At 39.7% G+C, this 16,971-nt stretch overlaps 1 protein-coding gene across 1 annotated transcript in view; it reads left to right on the top strand.

Annotated features, from left to right (window-relative positions):
• GLIS3 (GLIS family zinc finger 3) overlaps positions 1 to 16,971 on the top strand; it is a 529,924-nt gene that overhangs the window by 508,101 nt on the left and 4,852 nt on the right. Inside the window, exon 10 of the mRNA XM_082243469.1 lies at positions 12,983 to 13,165. Coding sequence (XP_082099595.1) covers positions 12,983 to 13,165 — 183 coding nt within the window. The remainder of the gene's footprint in view (positions 1 to 12,982; positions 13,166 to 16,971) is intronic.

Genomic DNA, 16,971 nt, shown 5'->3' with positions numbered 1-16,971 from the left:
GCCGGTCACACGCGCGGGGGGGTTCGTGACCGCGCGGGAGCGGGAGTGGGCCTCCGGCGGCGTGCGCTCGCTCCCTAGACCCTCACAGGCTAGCGACGTAGCCCTACGTCGCTCTGCCTGTGAGGGGCTGACTGGCGACGTAAATAGTCCTGCAAGTGGTTAAAGGAAAAAATCCACGCCCAATGTCCTACAAGATATCAGCCCTATTTCTTATAATTTGATAATTCAAAGCTATTCCATCAGCTATAATTTAAACACAATCTCACTCCAAAAAGGGATGCAAGCTTTACTCCTATCCACATACTTCAAAATATCTTTGTTCTGTAAATACCTCTTTGGGGGTGGTGAATGTGCGGCTACTACCATCTGCATACAAAAATCATCTTTAGTGTAGAAAAATATATAAAATTCACATGTACATCATACATCACGGGGCATTTTAAAAACAAATTCCAGCTAGCCTGCTCCAATTGTTATTGCTTGCATATATCAAACAGTGTAACTATCATACAGGTTGTCACCACTTATAGACTGTGTATTCATCTCATATTCCACTACATGGCCATCCAATAAACAGATTTCCTACAGTCCCTCGGCGGATGAAAGTTTTATCCTTAACCAAATGAATTTGGCCTATAATATCCTTGGCATATTATTGGATCACTTTTCCAAAAGAGATCTGTCATAAATGTTCATGAAACGGGAACTTGGAGTGGGATTTATTTAAACCGTGATTGATGGAACGAGAATGGTAGCAAGTCCCAGAAATTCCTTTACTTAATAATCCAAAGATACACAGACCGCGTTCAAGTGCTTGACACTATCCTTAATGGTCCAGAGGAGATAGAAGCACACAAAACCTCCCCTCAACAACTTGCATGGGGTTCTTCACCTCCCTCGCATTAGTATATTTAATACATAGTCCTTTGCATTGCATATGCACACAGGAGTTCCTGGTCCAGAGGAGATCCGTTATGACAAACTCTCCCTCTCAGGAACTTTTAACTGGACTTTGGATCGAAACACTGTTGTAGGATTCCTGTATCACCATCCGGCCCACTTCAATCATATGGCATATATCTCTATGTGCATCTTTCTGTGAGCTGTGTTCCACATAGACCCAGCTCCTATGTCACAGTCCTAGGCCTTAGTCTTTACTCCCATTTGGGGCAGAGGACATTATTCCATATATATATAGTACTTAGCAGTTACTGGTATAAACAGAGTCTCTATAGGAATCTGAAGAAGAGCCGATGTCTCGAAACGCGTAAGCCTATACAGCTTCGGGGGACGATCCAATCTTGATTTCGATGCTGAGGGCTCTATATTTTGTCTGATATGCCTTTATCAAGAACTCGTTTGTGAATATTTTTATTACATTATTTTAATAAACTTTTTAAGGATAATGCACTAGGCCGGTGCGCCATTGTGTTTGTTTGTCGTTTTTAGTGGTCCCAGACTACCCTGTTCTTGAAACGGGCTGCAAGGCCAAAGCTTTCCAGATTTGCCGTATTAATAGTTCTCAAACATCTGCAAGTTTGTAGCCGAGGTGGATAGAGGATTGCACCACTCAGAGCGCAGGGGACAGGTGCATTGCACCAAAGTTTTACTTGTTTGCTTCTCTATAGGAATATATGGTACTTATCAGATAGTTGTCATAGGTACTGCATTGCTTTCACTGGATGTCATCCCCACTATCTGTACAAACAAACAAAGAGCTGGGGGGGCACACCCTGAACATGCATTTCTAAAGCTGGTGCAGCTATGAACCAAGCAACATGCATATTTACAAAGAATAGCGCACACATGCAAAAGAAATGACTATCAAATATAAAGGCAATCAATAAATAAAAATGGGGATTTAGTCCCACCATATGGCCATATCGTGCTCAAGTCCACCACTATGTCAAAGTACACCATTGTCAGTGGGTCCTACACTATCCATAAAAAGAAGGATGAATCCAGCCTCTCTAAACCATTGGAGATACTTACTCCTTACTGGGCGAGATGTGCAACTGCACTATAAGGGACTCCTCCTATATCTGCTTGCTAGTGGACACTGATAGAGTAAAGGTGTTGGAGGGTGGGGTGCTCAACCTCCTGAGTCTGGGCAGACCAAATACATTACACTGTCTGTAGTTGGCTTTATGGATGGCCCAAGAAGCAGGTAGCTTGGTAAAAAGTAAGCCTGACTGGTTTCGCCGGGCATCCTGGCTGCTTCAGAGGCTGTCTTACAATAACCGGCATACGTCCTATTATTTATCTGGGCCGTGCCACCTAAAATGGCCAAAAACTGCGCATGCACAGTGCGCAGTGACATCACGGCGTGATGAACGTCGGTGTCCGCCATCTTGGTATATAGGGTAAATAGGGACAGAGAGGATGAACTTGAGAATTATTAAAAAAGGCTGTAATAACCGTATCTCCCCACTGATGTCACCGAGCATCTAAAGTGCGTATATCTCTATTTCTGGCTCACTAATCAATCCATGCTCTCTCTGTCCAATTAAAACATTATACAGCCCAGACAAACAACAGGAAATCCATATGCAGATTAAGTGCCCCACATCCACCAAATTATATTCAAAATTAGTGTACTTTACTTGTATATATTTTTCCATCTACTCCTGAACAAAATAATAAAAAAAAATTAAATTAAGAAAATATATAATATATTTTGAAAAAAAAAACTAATAAATACTATATAAAAATAAAAAAAATAATAAATAAATATAAATGACTGTTCACATTGCTAGTGCAGTTGTACTCTGCATGGGCTTGATCCAGAGCTTAGTAAATGAGGTGAAGCTTCACTTTGCAAAGAATCCCAAATCTCATCTAAAATAAAAAAAAACACAGTAAAAAAAGTCCCCCCATTTACTAAGCTTTGGAGCAAATGCACTTGCAGAGTGCAACTGCTCTTGCAAAGTGCACAGTCTATTTGCCTTTAGTAAATCAATTCCAATGTAATAGTCCTCCATGCCTGATGCTGTACTTTGGATAAATGTATTTAAATATTAGCTGAAAATGGAAGCTACTGAGCTACCAATCTTTTAAGTATAATCATTGATTCATGTGACCTTACTGTATGGGCAATATTCTTTTTTGAGAGAATGTAACTAATACCACCATATGTGGGGCAAATTATTTGTCTTTCTTTTGTAAATAACAATAGCACTTTTTGTGAACTTTAGTCCAGTCTCTTCAGTACATTTCAAGGCTTTCTTTTCCCACTTTTATTTAAAGCGGATGTATACCATCTTTGTTATTTTTGCATACTAGTAAGCCTATAAGGCAGCTTACACACGATACTCCTATTAGAGCATCTAAGTTTTCTGGCGTAATTGTAATGCGCGCATTTGCGCGCTTATGCGCTCGCGCAAATGCGCGTAATTGCGCGTAAATTTATTCTAGCGTTTACCTAATAAAGTTTACCTGTGGGTAAAATTAATATTTCCTAAACTTGTGTAGCCCTTTTTTTCATAGGGCTTTTTGTATGATGACTTGTTGGGCCTCCTCTGATTACGAGCAGACAGTCACTTAGGGTACAGTTCACACATTCATCCTTATTCCCAATGGCTCGTTACTCAATAAACAGTCCAGGAGTGTTGGTTTTTAGTATTTATTTTTGGAACTTGGATGGGAGAAGGGAATAGTGGGATACTCCAACTGGAACTATTTACATTGGATAAGGACAACTCTCACTTGGCCTCACCAGGTTGCTTGTGGAAGCAGACACACTGCTTAATTCATACTGCCAAATGTAAGTCTCCTTGCTCTTTCTCCAGCAATAGACTTGGTGAACTACATTATCTTCAGGATACTCACTAGCATCCCCTGCACTGACACCCGTCCACTGACTCTTTTAACTGCAGGGGTGCCCCCCTTGGGTCAGGCCCCTTAACACAGATCTGTACTCACTATACTGCAGAATCAGATCGTCCAGTGTCTCCCTTCTCAGTTAGCTTCACCGAACCTCTGAGTTCAGCTTCTCACTAGCACTTACTAGGCCCTCAGGTCGACCACCTGAGGCCGCATGGCACATCTGCAGAGGAGGAGGCAGCCACCCCCTCCCTCTAGGACTCCACTATTCAGCCAAAAGACCCCGAGCACATGTGCTCCTGGCTTTTATACAGTATCTCAGCATGCACCTAGGCACTTCCTCTGCCAAATCACCAGGGCTGTATCAAACACCTGTGCACTTATTTGTCAGGTTTCCTCCCACTTTTCAACATGCCTCCCTAACGGACCCATGTGAAACACTCTTTAGACAGAATGAGTTGCACCTGAGCAAATTGAGCAGACCTCACTAGCAGATCCTGCTCTCTGGCAGGCAGAGAGCAATATAGATTTACCTGCAATCCCTCTGGTATGCAGACAGGATTCAAAACTATACTCTCTCTCTAGCACCTACCTAAGAGGGTGCTATACTTGCACTGTTTAGGAGATATTTACCCTGCATGCAGCCGCTCACGTCATCGCCGCATGCGCTCTGAAGGTCTGGCATACCGTGCCAGATCTTCAGAGCTTCTTGGAGGAACCAAGGGCTCCCGTGCGCATACACGGATGTGACATCATCGTGTCTCTTGCCACTCATAGCACGGAGCCAGCTAACCTGGAAAAATGGGCTGGGGGAATATGTCAGCCCTCCCAACAGTGACTGGACGCCGATGGAAGAGCTTTTTTCTAAAGTATTTCATAATGTGCTAATATGCGATGCATACTAGCACATTATGCCATTATCTTACAGGTGTTTTTTTTTTTTTTTTTATTCTGCTGTGGTTTACTATTGCTTCAAAAATAAAAATATTTTACAGCAGGATTCCCACATAGGGGTTCAGCTTAGTACAGCAAACAGAAACAAACCGCAGCGTCCTGGCTTTAATGCAGTCCACCTTGGGCTACACTGACTCTCAGTCTAATAGAACACAGTCTCCCAGTCCTGAAGGTGATGCTGTTCACATGCTGCTCCAGCTCCTAATGCTCCAGGTGTCAGCCTGGTCAGTACAAACAGACACACATCCCTTGTGTGTCCATGTACCTGCTGCTCACTGGCAGCACAACAGTGTCCTCGGGAAGGTAGAGCCCTGAATAGCCAGTTCCTATGCTTAAAGGGCCGTGCACACCTGCAGGATCAGGATGCGGGTTGCCAGTAAAACGTAAGGTGTTACTAAACCCACAACAGTAAAATAAGTCTGTATATGCAGTAAAGCATGCTTATTATACTCACTGTGAAACCTAAGGGGTTAATCCTCTGCAGTAAAAAGGCTGTTTGTGCCTGTCTTCTTTGCTCTTCCCCTTCTTCCACAGTCCCCAATCCATCTCTTGATAGTAGAGAGCCTTGGGGGAACTCTGCATATGCTCAGTTTGGTGTGTATTGCTAGAGAGATTTTATTTTTTATTTTTTCGGGGAGGGTGCATGTGATCGGCACATGGCCAATCAGAAATGTCCAGACAGAGGGTCAGGAGTCATGCAGCCTCATAGGACACTGAGAGGTGAATGAAAACTCCTCCTACAAGCTTTAACCAGTGCTCAGCCGGACACTGATGAAAGACTGCCATTTCCTGCACATGAGAAAAGGTATTTAGCGGTTCGTATTTACTAAAATAAACAATTGCATTTGCATTGTACTGTGGGAGACCAGATATAGTGAATGCAGGCTCCTGGGTTTCGTAACACTTTAAACCCAGGGTTGGAAGCTTCATCCCATTCAATACGCTGGAAACTCTCCAGGCTCCAGGACCCATACCAAGATTTGTAAATAATGAGTGGGTTTAAATGAAATATATTGTTTTCATGGGTGGTATCCCTGAATCTAAGTAGAAACTACTCCCACATCCAAAGTAAGTAGGTAATGTGTTATGTAATATATTTGTATATGTAAATGCCGGAAATAATGCAAATTTAAGCCATATGTGCCTAGATTCATCTGTTTTTTTTTTTTTTTTTTATTATTATGCCTCAGTATGACTTGTGTGATTTTTTTATTTATTTTATGTTTTGAAACATAATACTATATAAAAACTATGCTGCCCAAAATATATGTATATATGCCGTACAATATATATATTATATATGTAAATAATAATAATAATAATATATAATTATATACATTATATATGTAAAAACAGTATTTATTATATTTTAACTCATGATGTATTGGTTGCGTGTATTGCATGAATATTGGTATTGATTATTTTAAGATGATTAATGAGCATAGGTTACCCCGGTTTATGTATTTGTGGTTATTTGTGTTAATTGGGGCTAGGTGCTTATTTCATTATTTGTGCACTTAGGCAGGAATGGCTGAATCCTTTTTTTTTTTTTTATATATATATTAATCTAAAGTATTTCATATGGCAAAAGTTTTTTTTTTTAGCTTAATGCATTCTTTTGCATTAAGGTAAAGCCTCTTCCAATGCCTGTGCCCCCCCCCCCGCCACCTCCTCAAGACTTACCTGAGTCCTCTTTCGATCCATAACTGTCCCGTGTGATCCTCTCTTCCTGCAATCACAGGAGTCTTTGAGTGCAGCGGGAGCCATAGACTTCTGCTGCTGTCAGTCAATTTGTGTGAGGAGATTGGGCGGGGGGGGGTGGCTGAGCCCCGCTGTGTGTGTCTATGAATGCACACAGCACGGCTCAGGAAACGGCCCACAAAAGTGTGTGTTTATGGATGCACACAGCCCGGCTCGAAAACGGCCCACACAAGTGTGTGTCTCTATGGATGCACACAGCCCGGCTCAGAAACGGCCCACACAAGTGGACTTGGAGGCCAATGGGAGAAAAGGAGGAGCCAAGGTAGGAGATTCCAAAGGAGGAGGTAAGGATCAGCACTGTGTCATACCACTGCACAGAGCAGGTAATTATAGCATTTATTATTTTAATGTAAAAAAAAAAAAAAAAAGAGAGAAGCTTTGTCAGGTGAATAAGCTGATGAATAGCATTCATTTCTTAACTTCGGAGTCAATTATTTGTATTCACTTTCTCCTACATGTTTTTTTTTTTTTTTTTAAATAGAGTTTACCAGTGTATACAGTTTCATTTGTACAGTATGAGCTGTATAAATTGCATTTACAGCTTAATATATAGAAGGTGGTCATATTACTTAAGGAAATTAGCTTATCTGTAAGCAAGAGGCCCTACCTAGCCACTGGCCATTGAGGCATAAACTTCATGAGACTTTTCATTGTGGTGGATCACTCTATTCAAAGAGGTTGCAACATGACTTAGATGCCCAACAGGCCCTGATGGTTGATGTCAATGAATGGAGCCTCCTTTCAGTAGCTCCGGATATCTAATGCAGCAATCTCTTGGCACCGCAACACTAGAACTGCATGAAAATTGGAACAACTGGAACCCTCTGGAACAACTGAAACCCTGGAACCACAGAATGCTGAAACAAAAGAATACTGGAACAGCAGGATTTAGGAATAAAGGTCATTCTCTGGAACAGTAACACTATTCACAACCGCACATGGCTCCCTTCTGTCACTGCAACCAATAGCTTTCAGCACCTCTCTCTGGTTGTGGTCTTACATGGTGACACACAGCAGCAATATGGCCCTGGTATCCTTGCAGCAGACACGCAGCCCAGGCTTCCCTGGCTCAGACACACACAGCCGGTAGGTCCTAACACTATAGGAAGACACTTCCTCACTCTTGACTCCCAGGAGCTCAGACACATGCATGGGGACATGCTCTGATCACAGATCCCCATTAACCTGGCCCACTCTCCAGGATTACACCCCCCTGTCAGTAAGGAGGTTGATTAGGCTTAGCAACCCATTGGCCAATCAGAATCCATCTTACCCCAAAGGCCAACCAGGTTCCTTCTTTGGCCCGTTTGTAGAGAAGGGTCCAGTCCTGGATGTGACAGCAGCCTATGAGAGTCCACAGTCAATTTCTGCACACATTCAAGTGTCTCTACCACAGCCAGTATGTTTTTGCCTTGTGGCAATGAACCAGAACATTCAGAGGATCCCACACAAACATATGAAAAGAGAAGATTCCAAGCTGATAGCTCAGCCAAGCCTCAGTGCTACTACAGTGCTAACCTCTATGTACCTTATTGTACACAATGCATTTATTGTTTGAATTGGTAGTGAGCCTCAGTATGTATTATATAAATTGCCAGGTAGCTAACATCTGTATACAGCATTTACTACACATGAAGAGGATCTTGAATGAGTTTTCCTTTTTGTGTCTGTTCCTTTTTTAGCCATGAAACCTGCAATCTGTAAGCATTAAGTAGGAGTTTATAAACTTTAAAAAAAAAGTTTCACCTACTTTTTTTTTTCTCTCTCTCTTTTTTCCTTCTATCCTTTTTTTTTCTACTCTTCTTTATTGTTCTCTAAGGACACTTTGCCGTGTGAAGTAATATTACAGTAGTCAATAAAACAGCAAAGGGTCCTGCGAGCTACTATGAATAGGTAAATTAATTATATAAAGCTGCAGGCCCTAATCACCATCTCATATAGAAGTGCTATGCAAAAACCAAACAACACAGTACACTATGTGCCCATTTCTGTACACTAGGGATATGCAGCAGGATGAGGATTACAGGGACGCTATTTATCCCCACTGGTCCCCCATTCGTAGAGCCCTAGTAGAGGCGCTGATTATTTGTCAGTACACTACAGCAGTGGTCCTCAACTCCGGTCCTCAGGGCCCACTAACAGGCCAGGTTTGCAAGATAACTAAATTATATCACAGGTGATCTCATTTGCTGCTCAGTGATTGCAGTATTCTAGTCTGCATCTCCCCAAGGTAATACTTAAAATCTGGCCTGTTAGTGGGCCCCGAGGACTGGAGTTCAGGACCACTGCACTACAGCATCATCTCCATCTCTTCCCCCCTGCGATAAGCATCTCTTCCCCCCTGCGATAAGCTGTTGGGGTGAGAGCTTAAATATGACTGGGCAGGTGAGGGTATATTTTCGTTGTGTACCAGGCCAGACCTTTATAAGTTCTGTGCATAGCGTAATTCATATTGACCATATGATGTTCTTTTTTTATGTAAAAAACTTATTTTTTGTATTTTGATGCACAACTAATGTACCTTATGTTTAGTCTATGTACCTTTCTACTTTTCTACTTTTTCTACTGAAAATTCTCAATAGGAAACATTGGAAACTAAAAAATAAGTTTCCCTGTATTTTTTCCAGCTGTATATGTTTTTATTTTGCTTTTTCATTTTTATTACATGAAGGCACATCTAAACAACCCCCCCCCCCCCCCCAAAATGAAAAAGAATAAAATTAAACAAGAAAGTCATCAATGTACCAATGAAGTGTCCCTAAATGATACTGTTGCCTACTGAAGTGCTGGCATTTACCCCAGGGTCTTTTGTTGAAATCAGTTTTTCTTTTTTCAACTGAGTAGTGTCTAACCCTACCAAGAAGTGGCTAACTCCAGTTGAAATGCAATACCTTCTACTGCCCCACTCAACTTGTGTCATGGACTGCTCTCCATAAAACGTTATGTTTGATCACCTTAATTGGATAATGCCCTTACAATTTTTTTTTTTTTTAATACAAAATGGCAATTATTTACTCTGTCTTGTATGATAAGCAAAATAGTTTTAAAAAGTACAGTTAATGTTCTACATATATCCAGAACATTTAATATATGTTTTAAAAGATGCCATTTGAAGTTGTGCGTTCTTTTGTGCTTTCTAGCAATGAAAAAATATCAGTCCTGTAGATTTTTCTTAGCTCCTGTATTATGTGTATTACTTTATAGTTGAAAATGTTTCAGCCAAGCTCTTTGGACTCCAAACATAGCCTGTAATAATGCTAAGACTTTAGAAAGCTGTCTCTAGCACAGCTATTAAATTTTCAGCCTGAGCTGTTGCCAAACAATAGCGGCATTTTATCTGCAACCTGTCAGCTCATTTTAAATTGGCTGTAGCAAAAAATAAAAAAGGAGCTCTTAGCAGCCAATGTGCTTAGTGAACAGGATGGAGTCGTAAGTACTTCCCTGCTGAAAGGTTGCGCCTCTTGCAATCAAGTAGAAATCCTTAAGTGTTAATACTTTAAAGGAAACTATGACACAAGTCCAAGATAGACTAACCACACTATCAACTACAAGTATTACACAGCTGCAGATTTCCTTGAGGGAGAAAAAGCCAACTGTACAAGTCATCTAGAAAGTAACAAGAAATTTTTCTCAGCTACTAATGCAAGCTATAAATTGTAATGTACGTCTGTGTACATATACAGTAAAGTACATATATTGTGTACATGTTCACTAACATGTTATGTACAATATAACGTTTTTTACGTAAATCTTGAAGGACTGTTCACAGCAAAAGTTCATTTTAGACCAATTTAGTCTTTGAACCATTGGTATCAATTATTTAAAATCACCATAATTTGTATTCTTTTTTACATTGTATTCATATTTTTTGTATTTTGTATTGCTTGGACACAGAGCCATTAAGTAACATAAATCTGTTCAAAAGAAAAAAGTGCCTGAACATGCAGCATTTCACCTAGTCTAGAGCAACATGGGGATTGCTTAAACAGATCAAATGAATGGGTCTTTATGGTGTAAGCTACACTAGTAACATACAGTATAGCAGCAGTTAATCTCATATTATTGCATAGTGTTCCAGGGATGTGCAATGGGTGCTACCTGTTACTTCCACACTATAGGAAGCCATGGGTTCCATCTTTTTAACCACGGATTGCTACTCTTAGCAATTTTAGTAGTGTCACTAAGCTACCTAACATTACCCAGCTCTGCTCTGATTAGAAGAATAGAATATGCCAAAACTGCTTATAATTTGGCAATGGCAGCACAAATGTAAGATGTTAACCGATTTTAGTGTAAATTCTTTCAATGCGTCTTAAAATGCTGTGGTCGCAATTAAATGTAAATATATTGCGTTATATTAATGGGTTTTTAAAAATTGTATCAAAAAGTTCTTGCAATTTCACCACACTTCTCTAAGACAATTTTGCTTCCATTTCTTAAATCCTGCATAGCTGTGGTTTGGTGGTGATACTGCTGACCTTTATCCTCTAAGAGGGGGCATCATGTGAGATATTAGGGTACAAATTACATGCCTTTCCAGTGGCGTTCCCAGGCCCTTTTATCTGGGACATTTGGTCAAGTTCTTGGGCCTGTGACTGCCACTTTTTATTCCTTATGCTCCAGCAAACCACCCTCAAAAACTACATGTTTGATGTATGTAGTGCAGAAGTTGCTACTTTATCAAGTTCCCAGTTTTTCCACTCTTTGGGATGTAATCTTCATAAAGAAACAGGTCGGGCACTTGGAAGGTCAGAAGTAGCCCCTCAAATGCACAAAAGACTGGAATTTAGCTGTGGTATCCAGGGCCCTCCTAATTAGCCTAATCCAGATTGGATCTGCTCATTTCCAGTAGCAACCGGCAAGGAGATGTTTCTTTTTCGAATGTTTAAAAAGTAGGGCCCCATATAGGTCTAAAATACACACTTCATATATTCTTCTCATGCCTTTTTACATTTTGCATTTTGGCATGTGTCTCAAAAATAATTCATACAATGCTAAATCTTTGCTTTAAGGGGATTCAGAAGATGTTGAAAAATCGTCATTGTATAGGACTAGCCCAGTTCCTGCTTGGTTCAAAAGCTTGAGCTTAAATTTCCGTGGAGTTGAATGCTTGTAGTTTCTGTATCTGCATTTAAAGTAATAAATACAAATGTGGAAAAGTGAGAATGTGATAAAGTAATGCTTGGAAATGCTGATAAACATCTTGGTCCAACTAGAATGAGCCTTTTAATCTGTATAGTCGAGTCATGAATGCTTGCTCACCATCTTATATCCTGCAGCTCATTTTAAAATGCTGACTTAATCCAAAGCATATGTTTGTCTGACACATCCAAAGAAAATCATATCTCATATTTGCTTAATTTAACCTTTGAATGACTAATTGAAAATGAAGTTCTTCAATATAAGAAGCTGAACAAATCACTATTTCTGTGTGTAACTAACAATTTCACCTACTTTCTTTGAACTAAGCGAGCAGGTAATGTAGGGCAGGAGAATTCTAGTTGCATTAAGGGATCTGATGGGATTTTTTCTTACATTACAACCTGAATTTACAAGCTGAAGAGGAGGAATGACTAAATATGTAGAGTTCGGTCATTTCTGAGTGTGTTCTTTCTTGGGTACTGGGATTCCCCTTATCTATGTTGAACTCTTCTGCCCGGATTCTAGTCAGTGATCACCTTTCACTGATCGGTCATAAATAAACTGAAATTTACATTTGGTATTTCTCATAGCTTGCTACATAATGTATCATTGCTCTTTGCAGTCTTTATTGAACATCACATTTTGTTATTTGTATGCTTTTTGTAAGAGACAAAAACAGCCCAGTGCATCTTGCAATTGTAGCAAATACTAATCCTTAAACCGTAGTACACACGATCAAAAGATCGGATGAAAAATACTGCTTTTGAAGCGATTGTACGATAATCTGATCGTTAGTACATAGCTTTTCGAAAGCTGATCACGACAGTTTATAAGACGTTATCCAAATGGACAAACACAACATTTTTTCTTGTACAATACTAGAACGAAGATTTTAGTTTAATCATTGCAGTATTTGTCAGAAAAAAATAGAAGACCAAGACCACACTTGCTCAGAAACTAAAGAATATATCACAGTGCAATACAACTTCTTACATCACTTCCAAAGTTGTATTCTGTCGTACGAGAATTTTTGTAACTTTAGTAACTAGAAAATGTCTTAAGATCTCATTGGTATTGAACTTCTAGATTTTTTTTTTAATTTTTTCAGTTTTAGATAGAATAGGCAAGGGTAAACCCCTGTATGTTTATTGTTTTAATTTGACAGAAAATCTCTCTCAACAAAAATTGTGTTATGCATACTCTTTAAGTTTAGTCTGTTTTACTACTTCAGATATAACTACATTCATGTGTTCTTTTACAGTATACAGGTGATTAAAACCTACCACATCCTTTGTCTTTGCAGGAATTTATGGCCAGCTGCAGACATTTTGCTCTCCACATTTCAGTGATCCGCAGCGGAACATGCAGCATAGTAGTGCTTGCAGTATGGTGCCTTCCTTTGAAGAATGTTTGCCTCACAATGGTGGGAACAAATCAGATTTTGATGCATTTCATAGGGCATTTACCTCCCAGTCAGGTATTGCAGGTAAGAACTGTCTATAATTCTATCAGTGTTTTCATTCATTTACTTTTCTGATTGCGGACACTGGTGTGCACTGTAAATCATAATTGACGCATCACAATGTATACTTTTTTTTAGTGACATTCCCTTCATCTTTATTTACTGAAGCAGTTTTCAATGTAGTGTACTGCAATGCAACACGCTAAAAAAAGTACAGCGTGTCTTATTTTTATTTTAGCACACATCACTTTAGCACAGTGGCATGAACTGAATGCATAGGACTCAAGGCAGATTGCCTTGTATATGTGTTGGGACTGTGTTGGGCAAGGATGACCAGTGCAGCCCAACATATAGTTTTTTTTTTTTTTTTACTATAGCTAGAGAGGGCAACATTAGTCACAATTCTGCAGAGAAACCAATCAGCTTCCAGGTTTTATTGCTAAAGCTTAATTAAACTAGCTGATTGGTTTCTGTGCAGAGTTGTGACTAATTTTGCCCTCTCTAGCGTTAGTAAATAAACCCCATAATGTCAACTGGCCCTTAGTCAGGTTTATTGAGCATTCTTTGGACGATCTCAGCTGCAATTAGCACTAATGTATAATGGAAGTTTGCTTTCAAACATTCAGCATACTTTATACATTTTCACTGTGAAATAAGAATCACTTTGACACAAGTATGGTGTACAGTAAACCACAAGCTAAGTAAAACCCACACGTTCAATAAAATCTCTCAGACTGGACTTCCATTGGTGAATTCATTCTTAAAATGCTTATATTTTATATTAGTCCACATTAAAAAAAGATGACATCCAAAAATATATGTGTCCTAGCTGCTGTATAGATATCCTGATATCATATACTGTATGTGTGAATGTATTAATATGATACAAAAAAAAATGCAATAGAACCTTCGTGCAAAATATATGTGATAAAATCTGTACTAAAAATAGTGCTAAAAATACTCCAAAATGTAAAGTGCATGGACATTAAGGGAAAGACTTCCATATAAATCTCCTAAGGAGTGCAACTTTCTCAATGCACTCTGTGAGTGCCTGCCCATAATGCTTGATGCTGTAACATTGCCCAAATAGTCAGAGAAGGACTTTCTTAGGAGCTCAAATTGAGCAAGGGTACAACACTGTGACACTATCTTGCATTGTGGGCAGAAGCGCATACACAATGAGTTGGTGGTGTAGAGTGTTGCAGCCTGGGAGAGATTGAACTCATATTCCTTAGTGTTGGGCGAGTGATTTTAATGGCTTTTGTTTTAATTTGTATTATTGATTGTGATATGATGGTCTTCTTCTTCCTCTCTTATCAATTTATATGAGTGTTATTAAACATAGTTTTAGAAGTCATTTTGGTTAGGTGAGTCTCTGTCTATGGGGAACATGTGTCTGTGGTGGAAGAATGAACTCCTTCTCTGGTATGGAGCACTGACTGGACATGGAAACTTTATGAGCTTATCTGAACGTCTTACTGCTATTGCTGCACAGGATCTGCACTTTGAATTAAATTGCTGCATGAGAGAGTTTCACTCCTCTAGGAGTTCTTTAAGGATTTTTCCCCCACCTAATAAAGTTGTGAGAAAAGAGAAAGTTGCACTCCTTAGAGAGTTGTTTATGGATGTTTTTCACTTAATGCCCATGCACTTTATGTTTTGGGATATGTTTAAGACAGATTTTTTTTGATCACATATCTTGTATATTGCACTAAGGTTCTATTGCTATTTTAGCACTTTATCATATTAACACTATTCATTCTTAAAATGCTAGTTGTCATATTTATTCACTGGCTTCAGTACTTTCTTTTTTTTTTTTTTTATTTATAATTTTTTTTTTTTTTGGGAATCTTATTGTCATGTACCTAGGTGTCCTTGAACTGGAAGGTTCCTTGTTTCGTAGCTTGCAGCCTTACCTGTTGTGCCACAGAGAAGCTCTAGTACTTTCTGATTCACTGATCCAGGACAGGTATGAGGAAAGTCAGACTATAGTCAGGACTGCATACTTGTTCTGGATTAGTGATTCAAAGAATCAAAGTCGGGGGTCAGTATGACAGCCAGGTATTAACAAGGAGTTGGTAAGTGTGGCCATCGTGTTATTCACTTAATACAGCTGGTGGCTCTCAATCCCAGCTATCACTGGCAGTTTAGGTCCACACTGAGAGTCAGGAACCAATCAGCACGTGTCCTGGTCATGTGGTCACTATGTCAGCTATGACATAGTGATCACATTATTGCTGAAGGCCTCATTGAAATAAATAAATAAATTAATAAAAACCTTCAGTTTACAGTTGCACAGTGCCACCTTGAGGCTTCAGTGCTCATCTTCATTGCCATAGGTGTGATGCTGTACTTACCAGATTACATGAATGAAAATAATATAAATTAGTTAAAACATAGATTTTTTTTAAGTATTTTCACAAATAAAATCAGGACAGGTTTTTTTTTATACAGTATATAAACTAAAACCCTTATATGGCCCTAAACATAATAAAGCCAATTAGGTATGCAAACTATTCCATATCCAATACATTGTGATGCTAAATTTTTTCCCGGACATCTAGGCATCAATGTGCCCAGGCACGAAAGGGTTAATCAACCACCAACGGCCAATTAATACCTGTAACCTAGAACATTAATTGTTCCCCTGTTGTTTAAGGCTGCTTAATTAATTATTTTATGAACATTTGTTAAACTTTCTTTTCATTTAAATGTGTGGCTAGCAAGTACTCTAGCTCACACTTCGCCTGATTGTACAGACAATTTTAGGTGAGCTGTATATTTCTCTGAGGACATGCTACTAAACGTAGCAAAACATTATAGAATTTCTAGGATGGTTTATTTAATGTAATGTGACTTAGGAATTCCGGCAAGAACAGAGAATCAAATTATTTCACAATAATGATGTTGTCATTGCAGTCCTAAAATTTTTGACCACATGTGAAATAATACTCTGAGTAGATAGTCTCAGAACTTAACCACTTGCCTACAGTACACTTTCACCCCCTTCCTGCCCAGGCCAATTTTCAGCTTTCAGCGCTGTCACACTTTGAATGACAATTGCGCGGACATACAACACTGTACCCATATGACATTTTTATCATTTTTTTCACACAAATAGAGCTTTCTTCTGGTGGTATTTAATCACCTCTGGGTTTTTTATTTCTTACAAAAAAAAAAAGAAAAAATCAGAACAGAAGTTTTTCTTATTTTCTGTGAGTACATTTTGAAAATAAATACATTTTTCTCCTTCACTGATGTGCGCTGATGAGGCAGCACTGATGGGCACTTATAGGCTGCACTGATGGGCACTGATGAGCTGGCACTTATGGGCACTGATGAGGTGGCACTTATGGGCACTGATGAGGAGGTACTAATATGCCGCACTGATGGGCACTGATAGGTGACACTGATAGACAGCACTGATGAGCACTGCTAGGCAGCACTGATGAGCACTGATAGGTGGCACTGATGGGCACTGAGAGGTGGCACTGACGGGCACTGAGAGGCAACACTGGCGGGCGGCACTGATGGCCACTGACAGGCGGCACTGATGGACACTGATGGGTGCCACTGATGGGCAGCACCATCAGTACCCACAATCAGTGCCCATAGTGCTGCCAGTCAGTGCCCATCAGTGCCTAGATGAGCAGGCAATGATGGGCACTGACTGGCAGTATTATGGGAACTGATTGTGGGCACTGATGGTGGGCACTGTGGGCACTGATGGTAGGCATTAAGGGCACTTTTTTTACATTTTGTGTAATCAGGGCACTGATCATCAGTGCCCTGATTACTTGTATTTCTGTCCTCTATGACGAGGAACCGCT

The sequence above is a fragment of the Pelophylax lessonae genome (assembly GCF_965119305.1).
Source record: "Pelophylax lessonae genome assembly, chromosome: 1".
NCBI lineage: Eukaryota > Metazoa > Chordata > Amphibia > Anura > Ranidae > Pelophylax > Pelophylax lessonae.
The sequence above is the reverse complement of the archived record's forward strand: the minus strand, read 5'-3'. Positions and strand labels throughout refer to the sequence as shown.